At 43.7% G+C, this 16,334-nt stretch overlaps 1 protein-coding gene across 1 annotated transcript in view; it reads right to left on the bottom strand.

Annotated features, from left to right (window-relative positions):
- ATP8B4 (ATPase phospholipid transporting 8B4 (putative)) overlaps nucleotides 1-16,334 on the bottom strand; it is a 112,555-nt gene that overhangs the window by 65,250 nt on the left and 30,971 nt on the right. Inside the window, exons 8-10 of the mRNA XM_083411852.1 lie at nucleotides 11,089-11,161; nucleotides 9,905-9,975; nucleotides 6,356-6,438 (exon numbers count right to left, since the gene is read on the bottom strand). Of these exons, the coding sequence (XP_083267978.1) occupies nucleotides 6,356-6,438; nucleotides 9,905-9,975; nucleotides 11,089-11,161 (227 nt within the window). The remainder of the gene's footprint in view (nucleotides 1-6,355; nucleotides 6,439-9,904; nucleotides 9,976-11,088; nucleotides 11,162-16,334) is intronic.

Raw genomic sequence — 16,334 nt, forward strand, 5'->3', positions numbered from 1 at the left:
CTAGATTCATTTTTGTTGTTGTTGTATCTTCAGATTTGGACTATGTTTCCCAAAGTGGGCGATACCGCCCCCTGGGGGTGAGCTGGAACGATCCAGGGGGTGATAGGATGATGGGGTGCAATCGAGAGGGTTGAATAAAAACAAGGGTGTAGTGGAAGCATAAAAAAAGAAGAGCGTTGGGCGCTATTGTGGGATGGCAACATTGCTTCCGATGGTGGTCATGCTGGAGCTGTGGGTTTTTCCCAGGCTTGGATGAATGCTTTCACCCTCACCCAGACTCAGGAAATGGGTGACAGCTTGCCTGCCTATTTGGCCAATGACAGGCAGGTGGGGCAGTGCCACCGCCCCTGGGGTGGATCAGACTACAGTGGTACCTTGGTTCTCAAACGCCGAAAACTTGGAAGTAAGTGTTCTGGTTTTTGAACGTTTTTCGGAAGCCGAACGTCCGATGCGGCTGTCGGCTATTCAGTGGCGTAGCATGGGTTGTCAGCACCCGGGGCAAGGCAAGTAATTTGCGCCCCCTAACCCGTGGATTTTAGCACTCGAGTGCGAGCGAGCGCCCCCCAGATGTTGCGCCCGGTGTGGCCGGCCCCCCCTGCACCCCCCACGCTACACCACTGCGGCTATTGTTTCTGGGGCACCTGCACCAATCAGAAGTTACGCCATGGTTTTGGAACATTTCGGAAGTCAAACGGATTAAGTTTGGCGCTTTTGTTTTTGCTATTTATTTTGCGCCTTGGTTTTTGAGGCTTTTTCAGTTCATTTGTTTTTGTGACTGTGTGGAACCCAGTTCAGCTACTGAATGATTGATTGTGTAACTGCAGAAATGGGTAAAAGCCCCCCATCAAAACAATGACTATCATCACTGCAGGTAAGGGGGGGGGAATTAATTTTTATAATCTACAGTACTGTCTTATTTATTTTATAGTACAGTGCATTGATTATTGCTTTTATTTTATGTATCAATGGTGTAATTAGATAATAAAATTCATGTTAAATTGCTGTTTTAGGGGTTGTTTTTAAAAGTCTGGAACAGATTAATCTGTTTTGCATAACTTTCTATGGGAAAGCGCGCCTTGGTTTTGGAACACTTTGGTTTTGGAACAGACTTCTGGAACGGATTAAGTTTGAGAACCAAGGTACCACTGTATTCCTTTGAGTAAACATGCACAGGATTGAGCAGTAGGTAGAAATTGTAGGTAGAAATATAGATACCTAAAAGAATGCAAATTTGTTACCGCCTCTCTCTTTTTGTTCGCTTAAAGAAAGTAGATTTCCAGAGGGCACTGCATAATTTTGGTTTCTTAAAAGGGAGTGGTTACCCAAATAATTTAGGAAACCTCTGGCCTAGATATCTGTTGGACCTGACAAAGGGAGCCTTTGAAAAGGGCAGAGAACTATATTACCTGGTCCTAAAGGTAAAGGTAAAGGGACCCCTGACCATTAGGTCCAGTTGCGGACGACTCTGGGGTTTCGGCGCTCATCTCGCTTTATTGGCCGAGGGAGCCGGCGTACAGCTTCCGGGTCATGTGGCCAGCATGACTAAGCCGCTTCTGGCTAACCAGAGCAGCACACGGAAACGCCGTTTACCTTCCCGCTGGAGCGGTACCTATTTATCTACTTGCACTTTGACGTGCTTTTGAACTACAGTGGTACCTCGGTTTAAGTACTTAATTCATTCCGGAGGTCCATACTTAACCTGAAACTGTTCTTAACCTGAAGCACCACTTTAGCTAATGGGGCCTCCCGCTGCTGCAACGCCGCTGGAGCACGATTTCTGTTCTCATCCTGAAGCAAAGTTCTTAACCTGAGGTACTATTTCTGGGTTAGCGGAGTCTGTAACCTGAAGCGTATGTAACCTGAAGCGTATGTAACCAGAGGTACCACTGTACTAGGTTGGCAGGAGCAGGGACCGAGCAACAGGAGCTCACCCTGTCGCGGGGATTTCAACCGCCGACCTTCTGATCGGCAAGCCCTAGGCTCTGTGGTTTAACCCACAGAGCCACCCGCGTCCCTATTACCTGGTCCTACACACCTGCTAACTCTGGCTTGGCTGTTTAGTCTGTCAGACACAAACTGAGGTTGCCCACACCTGTACAAATAAAATACTAACTAACAGGCTTTACCTAATTGGTATTCCCAGCTGCTACAAATATTTCTGTTTCTTTCTTTTTTTACTTTTGTAAAACATTTGACACGCAGAGATCAAATATATCTCTTGGGCTACAAAATGTAACATAGCACTGTTATCGGAAGGCATAAAATAAATACACAACGAAACAGCCCTTTGCCCCCACATTTGCTAACCATTCATGTTTTATATTTCTGCTTTTCAGTTGCAAAATGTGCTGTCAGGATGACCACAAGATACGGGATGTTTCCTATAAGGACTCCTGTTACTAAACTCTGTGCCACCCTGAGGCTTAACAGTCATGCAAAATATGTAAACTTGTCAGAAGTAGCAAGAACCAGACCACCGCAACAGTCAAAAACTGAAGATACAACAACAACAAAAATAACCTAGTATTAAATATGAAAAAATAGACTGCAATTTTTTCATCAACTATAATTGGAATTGCAGCTGATTGAGTTGCCTGGTTGATTTATATATATATTTTATCCCCTCTGGAAAACTTTTTTATGTCTAAAAAGGCTGAATAACAAATTTAAAACAACTGTAAGCTAAATCTAAACAGGTTGCAAATATAGAGTTGCAGGAGTTAAGCAATGCTAGCAATTCCTATATAAAATCTCAAACTCTTTAATCAGGTCAGTCATTTCTTGGTGGAGGGGACAGAGATCAAGGTCTATAAGTTGATTGACTTATTTTGACAATTAAGGAAAGTTAATAAATACATCATTACCTAAAAATGGCAGTGAAACTGCATATGGTATTAAGGTGCATATGGTATTAAGATCTTAAATTGTTCTCCTGGAAAATGTTATAATTGCTTGTAAATGTGTGTATTAGTCAAACATAAAATGTGTGTTTTTGAGGGGGATATGCAGTAAAATGCCAATGAGAGATTTTTGTGTGTGTGTGTTTTTTAAGGCAAATTGCTGCAGAAATGTTGAGAACTGAATGTAAGACTGGAAAAGTAACAAACTGAAATTGACATTAATCCATTCCTAGCGCAAGAAGCTAACGTCTGCAGCTGCAATAAATAAATGCAAGAGAGAAGACTCTGTGTCCAAGCGATGTGTCGTGATGCAACAGAGGAGAAGGCACTGAATGCTATGGCTTTATTCACAAGTAATGCTAAGCCAAACTATGAATGCAAGGAAACACAATGGTAAAACAGCACCCAGCAGATTTGAACCCTATCTGCTGACATAATCCAGTGACATCAGCTGATTGACAGGTATCTGGGGTTTGGGGAAAACGGCCTCATGAGCTGAATTGGACCCCCTGGAAAGCCAAGACTGGCCCCATGTTCTTCCCTCCTAACCTAAAAGAAAATAAGAGGCCAGTTGCATCTCAATAGTGAAGGAGTTCATCATGCGAGGAGCCACCACTAAAAAGCCCCCACACCTGCTGGTCTAAAAAGCATTTAAATCTCTTTTCCTCCATCAGGGGACTCAAGGCTGTATACACAGGTTTCCAAAGGTGGTTTTCTATCCCAGCACTGACAAGACCCAGGCCTGCTTAGTTTTGTGCTGAAATTTGTGTCTTCAGAAGACAATGCCCTTTTCCCATTGTACTGAACAATTAAGCAGCTCAGCTTATGTTACCTCCTCATAATGCTGCCTCGTGACCTTTAAAACCAAAGATATCCTGATGGGGAAAGATGTGCGGAATATATTCAAATGCCACAGTGAACTGCAAATAACATCAAAATCCTTTGATGCGTTCTCATCATTCCATTCTATTACATGTGGAAAATTGGCGCTACAAATATTCCACTCTTTATTTTAAACAAACATTTGCTGGCTTCATATACTATTTACTTACAAACGATAATTTATGAGCTTTTTTATATATATTAAAAAAACTACATTGTGTGGAAAAAATGCCGTTTGTTGCGGCCAAACCAAAATATCACTTGGCCCATCCATTTAAAGTTTCCTTGCTATTCGTCCGGCCTAAACAATCTAAATCCTTCTCAATCTGGAAGAATTCAATTTCTGAACATGAACGCTAGCTGTATTAAGTATTTCTGTTAACAAAAAGTACCAAAAATATTAGCAGGTTTGAGAAGGATAAATGAAACTAGAGCTATAACACACAAACCTGCTCAACAACAAAAATTTGCACACCAGCCCGATTGTTCTTTTTCTTCTGTTGCTGAAGTCTATGCAGTATTCTTGGAAGTTTTAGAAATTTCAGGAGGCATGAAAGCTATGATTCACCTCCAAATGTCAGTTCCTAGGAATTGCAAGTGGGGAGAGTGCTGTTGTGCTCATGGTCCTACTCTTCTTCTTCTTAGACCAAACTGGTCTAAAGAGAAATTATGAACACAGACAATTTCTTCTTCTTCTTCTTTTTCTTCTTCTTCTTCTTCTTCTTCTTCTTCTTCGATCACTCATAGCCAAGTAAGATTGTCTTCCATGAACACAGTCTTAACAGTAAGTCCATAAGTGACTGTGGAGGCCAATTCTGGATCCACACATCCTTCCACAGTGGGGAGATAGGGTTCCGGGCGGGAGTTGATCACGGTGAGGGTTTGCCAAGCGTGCCTTCCTCTTAGCACGTTTCTCCCTTGCGTTCTGAGTTAGAGCATCTTCATAACCCATGATACCTTTGGTAAAGGCTGTTCTCCAATTGGAGCCCTTGCAGGCCAGTGTTTCCCAGTTGCCGGTGTTTATACTACATTTTTTTAGATTTGCCTTGAAACAGTCTTTAAACCTCTTTTGTTTTTGCCCTAGCATTACGCTTTCTGTTTTTAAGTTTGGAATAGAGCAGTTGCTTTGGAAGACAATGATCAGGCATCTGCACAACATGACCAGTCCAATGAAGTTAATGTTGAAGAACCATCACTTTGACACGGGTGATCTTTGCTTCTTCCAGTACACTGACATTAGTTTGCCTGTCTTCCCAAGCAATGTGTAAAAGTTTTTGGAGACACCTTGGATGGAAACTTTTGAGGAGATGGAGATGGCGTTTATAAGTGGTCCACGTTTTACAAGCATACAGTAAGGTTGGTAGTGCAATAGCTTTGTAAACAAGCATTTTGGTTTCCCTGCGAATGTCCTGGTCCTAACAGGATGCTAGACAAGATGAGTCTTTGGTGTGATCCAGCAAGGCTCTTCTGATGTTCTTAGGTCCACTGATCACGCAGGGAAGCTTCCAGAACCCTCTTGCAATAAGTAGAATAGGAAAGATCTCTACACATCAGATCAATACTTTCTACACTAAGAAATGCAAATTGACAGGAGGAATTTGACCTCTGCATATTCCGTTACAAACTGATCAAATCTGCACCTCCAAGACTAATATATGTATCAGAATGAAACTATCCACTGGGTTTCACATTGAGATGCACTTCTCAGCTGAAACAACGTATCAAAAGACAATTATAGAGGCATGCTTCGAAACAAAACACAGTCGTACCTTGGTTTTCGAATAGCTTAGTTCTCCAACATTTCGGCTCCCAAGAACAGAAGTGACTGTTCCAGTTTGCGAACTATTTCTGGAAGCCGAACGTCTGTTGTTTCCTGCAGCCAATCAGAAGCCACAGTTTGGTTTCCGAACGTTTTGGAAGTCAAATGGACTTCCGGAATGGATTCTGTTCGACTTCCAAGGTATGACTATACATATAAAAATGTATTCAAATTACCAAGCAGATTTTTAAAAAACAGTTTATATCTATATAATGTTTATATACCAATCTCCCACAAAATATTAGTGTGATACGCAGCAATTCATTTGAAATAAACTGACTTTCCTGAATTGGGAAATGGATGCCTCTTGCTCTGTGTTAGGGCTGGGCCTCAAACAGCAGTCTGGAGAGAAACAGGAACCAGGAGCCTAGATCCAGGTAAATCAGGATCTGAAGGCAACCCGAAGAGAGGATTGTAGATCAAGCCCCAAATCAAGACCAATGAGCAATTGGCACCAGAGAACGAGCCAAGAATAAGGATCAAAAAGACGTCAGGATCCAACAGTAAACATGACAGCAGCTAATTTTTTGTGATCTAGTCTGGCAGACTAGTCTGGTAATGTATGAAAACATGAATCATATGGCATGGCGACAATAACACGGTTAATTTTCAGGTAGTACCTGATTTCATACACAGGAATTTCCAGCAGGAATTTCTGACACAGCAAAACAAACGAACAAAAAACTTTAACCAATTAAGTTTCCAAAAATTAAGTTTCCAAAAATTAACTTTCGCTACTGCTTCAGTTACTTACCATCAAATTCTGCAAGCCTGGTAATGTCATCTCCAAGTTCTGAGGTCACGGGTAAAGCCTGTCGCACTTTTAGGTTGGTTTCGCTGCAAAATTCATAATATACTATTTACACATCTCTCTGGAACTTAATCCCGTAATGTTGTACATTGACTGGAAGTAAACAATAAGGGTGTGTGTCCCCGCAAGAAACAAAAGAGTGCCAACACAGATATGTATTTTCCCCCATGCTCCATTGTAACTCCTGGTGAAATTTTTTTTTTGCAATAGCAGAGCAAAAAAGTTATAGAACAGCAAAAGAAATTAATGTACACATGATGTCACCAGCTTACCACCTTCAACCACTCTTAAAAATTACAGGAGGTTCCCTAGTTCAAGTCACTCAGGCTTGAACTAGATCAGTGGTGACCACTGTGAAAATGCTTTTAAAAAGTTTTAAAATATATATTGAATTTGCCATTAGCTCAGCATCGCCATCTAGTGTCATATTTGCGTAATGAATTTAAAACGCTCCTAAAACGTTATATTTGCAGCTGTATAGCTGAGTCCCTAGACTAGCTGAATTATAGGGACAGAACTACCTAAACTGTACAGAAACTTATTCACGTATGCTACTACAGCGGCAAGAATGTTACTCGCTAAAAAACGGAAAGAAGCAGAAGTCCCAGCAAAAGAAGAATGGATACAAAAACTTATAGAATATGCAGAAATGGCGAAACTTACCGGAAGAATAAGAAATCAAGATAACAAACTTTTTATAAAAGAATGGAAATGGTTTACTGAATATTTATAGATAAACTGTAAACCAATTGGCAGGATTATGGTAATAACCTGCAGTTTTATAAGGGTATATATTTAAAGTAGATGAATAAATGAGCAAATTAAGTTAATTTGAATATGCAGAAGATATTAAAAATAAATTTAAGTTACAGCAGAAAGAGGAGGAAGGAAGTCAAGTTTTGAAATGTTAAAATGACTGTATAATGAGTGAAATGTATAAACCTGAAAAGCATAAATATTTTTTTTTAAAAAAAATAAACTACTCAAATACCACCCATAATGACACGCTTGTAGCTGCATCTCTTCCCCTCTTCCCTGGTAATAATCAGCAAAACAGAATGTGATGTCACTGCATGGCATGTCTGTGAAATGCAATGACATCACATCAGACATTTTGGATTGGATTGCTACATCTTACTCTGCAAACAACTGTGTGCAGCTATGAGGGGCTAAGTGTTCAAACCCTTGAAACATGGGTTTCTCTGACAATTACTCGGAGTGCTCATTTTAGGAACAATTGCTTGCATCTTAACTTGCTGTTTGTGACCAGAGGCTTCGCTATGGTCTAAACCACTGAGCCTCTTGGGCTTGCCAATCGGAAGGTCGGCGGTTCAAATCCCCACGACAGGGTAAGCTCCCGCGTCTCTGTCCCAGCTCCTGCCAACCTAGCAGTTCGAAAGAACACCAGTGCAAGTAGATAAATAGGTACCACTGTGGCGGGAAGGTAAATGGTGTTTCCATGAGCTCTGGCTTCCGTCATGGTGTTCTGTTGCACCAGAAGCGGTTTGGTCATGCTGGGCACATGACCCAGAAAGCTGTCTGCGGACAAATGCCGGCTCCCTCAGCCTGAAAGCGAGATGAGCACCACAACCCCATAGTTGCCTTTGACTGGACTTAACCGTCCAGGGGTCCTTTACCTTTTTTTACCTTCTTCCACCCACAGGTGGTGCAGAGATCCAACAGATCCAAAGTACTGTAGTAGCACATTGTTTAAATGTATGCTGTGGGTGGGCCCTTGGTTTCAGTTGGAGAAAAACTAATTAACTTATCAGCCCAGAGAGAACTGCGGCTGCTGCTGACCAATGAAAAGGGGTCAAGTCTGCTGGGCGGGCTCCCCTCTCCCCACCCCCCAGGGCAGGACGCAAACTCACTTCCCACCGGACTAACTGGAATTGCACTACAATGAAAGAGCTTTGGTTTTGTTTTGATTAAAAAGCTGGCATTGTAAAGGTTGAACATCTGCACAGCAATTATTTGTTTTGAGGCTCTGAAGAAAGAAAACAACAAATATGATTTAGTCAGGCTGCATCTAGACATCCCACACACAGGTTACTAAGTATAACAGGGCAAAACCACTGCCATCTGAAAGGAGTTCACACCAAACGCAGATGTTCATGCTGAGGAAATTTTTATATTTTTTTGCACTTCAGAGGGAAATTAATATCATTTTACAGTAGCAGCAACCAAACTGTGAAACAGGGAATTTGAAATAGTTATCCCCCCCCCACCCCTGAGAGGCCCTTGAAAGAACTATTTAGAGTCTTAAACAGTAAGTACATGTTTAGTACATGTTGCCATGTTTTTTAACATTTGAAAGTTCAGATTTCTAGGCACAGAGTGCATTCAGACAACAGGGTTTCCCGGTCACTTCATTGCTCAACTGGCCTGCAGACTGTCTCGCCAGAGTGGTGCATACTTTAGTTATCTCCCACTTGGACTACTGCAATCCTCCCTGATTGCTATACGCCAATCAGGTATGGTTGCTGCTTTCTCAGCTGCTCTGGTAAAATACCAAAATAATACCCCTTCCCTATTCATTTAAGATGAGTAGGGACAGGGGCTGAAGAAAGGAAAATGTTGCCCACTCAGTGCTTTTAGTCCTCCGTGGAGATCCAGGTGTGCAGCCTGGGAGTCATTCTGGACTCACAACTGTCCATGGAGGCACAGGTCTGTGTCCAGGGCAGCTGTCTACCAACTCCACCTGGTATGTAGGCTGAGACCCTACCTGCCCATGGACTGTCTCGCCAGAGTGGTGCATGCTCTAGTTATCTCTCGCTCGGACTACTGCAATGCGCTCTACGTGGGGCTACCTTTGAAGGTGACCCGGCAACTGCATCTAATCCAGAATGCGGCAGCTAGACTGGTGACTGGGAGTGGCCGCTGAGACCATGTAACACCGGTTCTGAAAGACCTACATTGGCTCCCACTGCGTTTCCGAGCACATTTCAAAGTGTTGGTGCTGACCTTTAAAGCCCTCAACAGCCTCAGCCCAGTATACCTGAAGGAGCGTCTCCACCCCCATCGTTCAACCCAGACACTGAGGTCCAGCTCCGAGGGCCTTCTGGCGGTTCCCTCCCTGAGAGAAGCCAAGTTACAGGGAACCAGGCAGGGGCCTTCTTGGTAGTGGCGCCTGCCCTTTGGAACACCCTCCCATCAGATCATAGCTGTCAATTTTAAAGGGAAATTCCTTTATTCCGAATAGGATTTCCCTTTAAAAAGGGGAAAGTTGACAGCTATGCATCAGATGTCAAGGAAATAAACAACTATCTGACTTTTAGAAGACATCTGAAGGCAGCCCTGTTTAGGGAAGTTTTTAATGTCTGAAGTTTTATCGTATTTTTAATATTTTATTGGGAGCTGCCCAGAGTGGCTGGGAAAACCCAGCCAGATGGGTGGGGTATAAATAATAAATTATTATTGTTTTTATAATTACTGCTGGAGGGACCAGCACTTTACGAGGTTAAAGGCAAAATAGATTGAAAACATTCATACCCATCAAGCTCTGCGGTCTCGATGTAACACAGTCCATGTGGTTCACTGCTAGAAAGGAGTAACAGATCAGCCTATAAAGGGAAGGAAGATTTTCAGCACTGTTAAAGTAACTGCACAACCGTATTTTATTTGCATATTCCTATCATCTTTGAAATGTTAGCAAACACCTATGATTAGGACGTAGGGGATGGGTTGCAGGTAAAGACAGGGGAGAAACTGGATTTTGTTTGCATTTCTGTGAAAAGCCACCTAATCTGTAGTTTTTGAAAAAATATATGCTCCAAAGCACAGCTGTCCTTCACACTTCTCTGCAACGAAGTTCTCCAACCCAAAGGCGTGTACAAAAATGCATATATTAGCAGGCCAGGTGCATCAGATGCATATTTTAGTGACGATAACATACAAAAATGCATTTTGATAGGGGAAATTGCTTCCAGAAATGTATATATTGCACTGTGTTCGATAATGTGTTTGTAGGGTGAAATTCACAATAAAAAACTGGTGAATTGTCATGTTCTTTAGCCATTCAGTAACAAGGAACCATCTATTTCTTCTGCGACTGCTATGCTTTCTCATGAGCTTTTGGTGAAGGAATATAAAGCTTTCTGAAAGTTCAAGTAAATAATGTCTGCTCAGATAAGGCTTGACAAGACTCACAAAGAACTCTTAAAGCTCAGCGAAACCAGACTAACCATCCCAGGAGCCATGCTGTTCCTTCATCAGCAAGACTCATTCTTCTCTATCAAGGGTAGTGTGGTGGTGATGTTTTTGAACTGCAACTCCCATCATCCCTTAACAGGCTATAATGACCAGCAGCGATGGGAGTTGGAATCCAACAACAACTAGAGGACTCCCCTCCCCCCCAAAAAACACACACACCTATATTTGATCATTTTATTTCTAATAATGCTTTCCACCAATTTATCCAGAGCTGATATTCGGCTAATTAATTATGATACAGCGTCAATCATCAACAAACCATGTTCACCTTTAGAAGAATAGTTTGAAATCAGGGTAGAAGCTGTTTTGCACACCCTGCTCATCACCCATGCAGACAAAATTACAGCTAATTTATTTTAGGCAAGAAAGAGGGGTGACCTGCATCCTATTTCCTAACCATGTTTAGGACAAGATATCGTTCTCTGCGATACATATTCTAAAGGAGTAAAGTTATAGGCACTTACCACCACAAACTGGTCATTTTCCAATTTAATGATGTCTCCAGCTCTCACATTCATCCATTTTTCATTCTGCAATCTACAGTGAAGGAGAATACGCATTATACATTTTTAACATTTACGTGTTGTGAGAGGGGGGTCTCTCAAAATTCCTCACTGAAACATAATCCTTTATGACTAAGTAGCGGTATCTTATAGACATTGGTGGCTGTGTTCACTGGGGCTGGTGGAGCTGAAGAGTAGAAGAAGAGTTTGGATTTGATATCCTGCTTTATCACTACCTGAAGGAGTCTCAAAGCGGCTAACATTCTCCTTTCCCTTCCTCCCCCACAACAAACACTCTGTGAGGTGAGTGGGGCTGAGAGACTTCAGAGAAGGGTGACTAGCCCAAGGTCACCCAGCAGCTGCATGTGGAGGAGCGGAGACGCAAACCCGGTTCACCAGATTACGAGTCCACCTCTCTTAACTACTACACCACACTGGTACAGCCACAGCCAACGATATTAAGAGCCGCTCCCTGACTGGTTGCAAGAAAGAGGACGGGTCAAGGCTGAGAGGTGGGCAGTGACCCATTTGCCTTAATGGACTACCCTCCACTTATTCTAGATTAATTAGTAGAGAAATTAAATAATGGAGGTAAATAACCGTTCACCAGGTCTGCAATGGGCAAGGCTTACGGACTGGCATGCAGCCCCATCGCCCTCCAGCAGCCACGCCACTCCACTGGCAGTTGGCTCTGCCCACCCTCATTGGTCGCTGCGAAGTTGTTTTGGGTTCCCTGCCAAACCCCCTTGTTCAAATCAGCCTATCTGCAGTGGCCTGGGGGGTGGGGCAAGAGGAGAGGACCGGGAATGTGCAGTCTTCACTCCGGTCCGCTCCTAAAGGATAAAAAAGGGCCTGCACTGACGCCAGTGGCGCAGTTGGCCCCAGAGCATCACCCACACAGCCTTCCCTCTAATTGTATCATCTCCAACTCCTCAAAAGAGACTCCATCAATGGTGTCTCTGAAAAATATGCACATCACTTGGGAAGACAGGCGAACTAATGCCAGTGTACTTTGAAAAAGCAAAGATCATGAGTGTTGAAGCGACGATTCTTCAACATCAACTTTGTTGGGCTGGTCATGTTGTACGGATACCTGATCATCGTTTTCCAAAGCAACTACTCTATTCCGAACTTAAAAATGGAAAGCGTAATGCTGGTGGTCAACAAAAGAGGTTTAAAGACTGTCTCAAGGCAAATCTTAAAAAATGTAGTATAAGCGCCGACAACTGGGAAACACTGGCCTGCGAGCGTTCCAGTTGGAGAACAGCCTTGACCAAAGGTCTCATGGTCTTTGAAGATGCTCAAACTCAGGATGAAAGGGAGAAACATGCTAAGAGGAAGGCACACTTGGCAAACCCTCACCATGATCAACTCCCGCCTGGAAACCTATGTCCCCGCCGTGGAAGGACATGTGGATCCAGAACTGGCTTCCACAGCCACTTACGGACTCACTGTTAAAACTGTGTTTATGGAAGACAATCTTACTCGGCTACGAGTGATTGCCAGAGAAGAGGAAGATGTATCTTTTCTTCCAGGCTGACCTTTTCCTTTCCAGGTTCATGGGCATTGCTACAGTCTGATGATGGTTGCTATTTTTCACAGCCGGGAAGGAAATTTCCCTGCCCTGCAGGTTTTGCCTTCCCCCTAAAGGTAAAGGTAAAGGTACCCCTGCCTGTACGGGCCAGTCTTGCCAGACTCTAGGGTTGTGCGCTCATCTCACTCTTAAGGCGGGGAGCCAGCGCTGTCCAAAGACACTTCCGGGTCACGTGGCCAGCGTGACAAGCTGCATCTGGCGAGCCAGCGCAGCACACGGAACGTTGTTTACCTTCCCGCTGGTAAGCGGTCCCTATTTATCTATTGCCTTCCCCCTAGCAATTGTCAAAACTTTGGCGGTTTTAGACCTTGGGCAGAATCCTTTAGTCCAACAATCAAAGAAGGGATGTTGCAGTGACTCACTCCTTTCTGCGGTGGAGATATCAGGGTTTCCCATTAGAGGGGTCCTGAGGGGAGTTCTTGGCAGTGGGCCATAGAGCTTCCCTCTATGTTTTGCAGTGTCCCCATATTCCTGATTGACCCTGTATTGCCTCAGACTCCCAGCTAGGTGCCAAGAGGGATATATACCGAATGCCTAAGCCAAGGTTCCCTTCATTTGAAATTTAATAAAGTTGTGGCCATTTTAATCTCAAATAGGTTGTCATGTGTTTTCCTTGATCTGAGGTCCGGCTACTGGACAGAGGGGGGACTGCCGCTGGGGCACTCAAATAGAAATTGGAAAAGAAAAGGACATAAAATTGTTTTATGATATAAGAAATGTTTTATTACTTCAGATGGGAATGAAGGATAAAAATAAGCCAGGGGATAAATATTTATGATGAGGCAAGTGGGCACATTGTTCTGGTATTGCAAGGAAGCTATTTATAAAACAGGCCTAGAAGTTTAGTAGAGGGAAAGTTTGAATAGTAAAGTTATGGCAGAACTGGGACACCATAGAAAGAGATAAATTTGGCCGCAGTGAGGTTAGCAAGGAGGAGGGGTTGGTTTGGCCCGTTTTGCTTGTGCCCCTTTCTTCTCATGGCCATAACACCACAACTTTTGAGAAAGCAAAAGGCACACAGCCTTAAGTGCAATGTACAAAACTATAATAGGATCCCGTCAAAGCTTCTGAGAGACCTCTCCAAAGCTGTGGATTGGCACAGAAAGATTGGCCCAAACAGCATTGTCGGAGGGCAGGTGGCGAAATCATTTTGCTAAGCTCAGCTAGTCTGGGTCTGCAAGGCAACCTGGGAGCCCATGAGCTTTGCCCTTGAGGGCAGTTGCTTACTGTCAGGGACCATGCTGAGGAGGGGTGCTCTGAGGAGGAATGGTGGAAGCCTCCCCATCCCCTCCTGCTCCTGAATCTTCCCAGGAGCAGGACAGTATAGATTCGGAACATTGGTTTGCAGAGGGGCCTAGTTCAGAAGGCAGAAGCTGGGAAATACTGGATGGGGAGAAGAAACACTGGAAGAGAGAGGGTTAACAGACTCCCTTTTGCTGGAAAGCATCCATTCGCTCAGCCCAAGGTCAAGGAGAGCAGATAAGGTGGCAGAACAGAAAGCACAGTGGTAGAGAGATCAGGTTGAAAGATGCGGAAGTGACGGGAGTGACTAAAGAGGAAGTGGGTGGAACCCTTAATTTGGAGCACCTTCATTCAGAGGAATGGATTCTTTGTTCTCTCGCTGTGATCATTAACATTTCCAACTGGTAAGAGACTCCTTTCGCTTTGTTATGCTTATCTACTGCTGGGGGGGGGGGCGGGGAGCAAGCTGATTCCTTGAAGCCTGACACTTACTGGCTGAGCAGATGCTCTGAATGCAAAAGGTTCCAGTTTCAATCCCCAACACCTCCAGCTAAGGCTGTAAAAGGCCCCTGTCTGAAACCCTGGACAGGTGCAATATTAAGCTAGGTGCACCAGTGTCTGAATTGGTATTAGGGAGCTTCCCATGTTCCTGTGATAGGGGAAAGGCAAGATACAAAAGTACAGTGGTACCTCGGGTTAAGTACTTAATTCGTTCCGGAGGTCCGTTCTTAACCTGAAACTGTTCTTAACCTGAAGCACCACTTTAGCTAATGGGGCCTCCAGTTGCCGTCGGAGCCCGATTTCTGTTCTTATCCTGAAGCAAAGTTCTTAACCTGAAGCACTATTTCTGGGTTAGCGGAGTGTGTAACCTGAAGCGTATGTAACCTGAAGCGTATGTGACACGAGGTACCACTGTACTGCATGAACAATTGGTGCTTCGGACACTTAAAAAAAACCACCAAGCCACCTTATATCATCAGCCTATCAAATTTTCTTTTTAATTAAGATGATACAGCATTAAATAGCATGCATCTTGGCACTTGTATACAGTGGTACGAGATCCGTTCCAGAGCTCCAGTCAGATCCTGAGGTTTCCGCAACCTGAGGACCGCTTCTGCGCATGCATGCGCGGCAAAACCCAGTAAACTACTTCCGGGTTTGCAACTTTCGCATCCCAAAGTTTACGTAACCAGAGGGTTACGTAACCGAAGGTACTACTGTATTGCTAGTAAAGGTAAAGGTACCCCTGCCCATACGGGCCAGTCTTGACAGACTATATGGTTGTGCGCTCATCTCACTCAAGAGGCCGGGGGCCAGCGCTGTCCGCAGACACTTCCGGGTCACGTGGCCAGCGTGACATCGCTGCTCTGGCAAGCCAGAGCTGCACACGGAAACGCCGTTTACCTTCCCGCCAGTAAGCGGTCCCTATTTATCTACTTGCACTTTGACGTGCTTTTGAACTGCTAGGTTGGCAGGTGCTGGGACCGAACAATGGGAGCGCACCCCGCCGTGGGGATTCGAACCGCCTTCCTTTCGATCAGCAAGCCCTAGGCACTGAGGCTTTTACCCACAGCGCCACCCGCGTCCCACTGTATTGCTAAGTGACTACAAAAAAAAAATTCATAATGTGGGTTACTCTATAACAAGGTGATCAGGGTCATTTATTTTTTAGTTAGTTTGTTTTTTTAATCCACTTGTTCTATAGAAAAGCAGCCTACATATTTATACAACCATGAGAAATGCCCCACACCATCATTTGGGCCAGTCCTTTGGCTTATACATTGGACGACTTTCGCTTTAGTTTCAATCCAAGTACATGTTGTCCCGGAAAGTTTTCAGCTGCAGCATTTTCATCTCGAGCCAGAATGCCCCTATTCTTCCATGCCTATTCTCTTCTGCATTTTATCTCTCTCAATGCAGAAAACTGTATTAGTGGCAGCAGAAACACAGCCTAGGTCCTGGCATCGAAACAGCTGTGTGTGCAACACGAAGCAAACCGTTTTAAGAAAATAGGCCTCCAGTATTGACTGTGACTGTGCACACAACATACTTTCAAAGCACATTTAAAACACATCTCTGCTCCCCAAACAAATCCTGGAAACAGTAATTTGTGAAGGGTGTTGGAACTGTAGCTCTGTAAATAGACTACAATTCCCAGGATTCCTGAGGGACTGTGCTTTAAATGTATGGTGTATATGCAGCTTAAATCTACTATAGATTGTGGAAAGTTCTTTGTTTTCTAATTGCCTTTTGACACTTCTTCGGATACTTATTGCAACCAAATTTTACACGATGGTTTCTGAGATCAAGGAACAGGTTTTCATCTTATGCTTGGATACAAGAAACTGGGCTCTCCGAATACAGCCTATGA

This window comes from Podarcis tiliguerta (genome assembly GCF_965153285.1).
Source record: "Podarcis tiliguerta genome assembly, chromosome: 14".
NCBI lineage: Eukaryota > Metazoa > Chordata > Lepidosauria > Squamata > Lacertidae > Podarcis > Podarcis tiliguerta.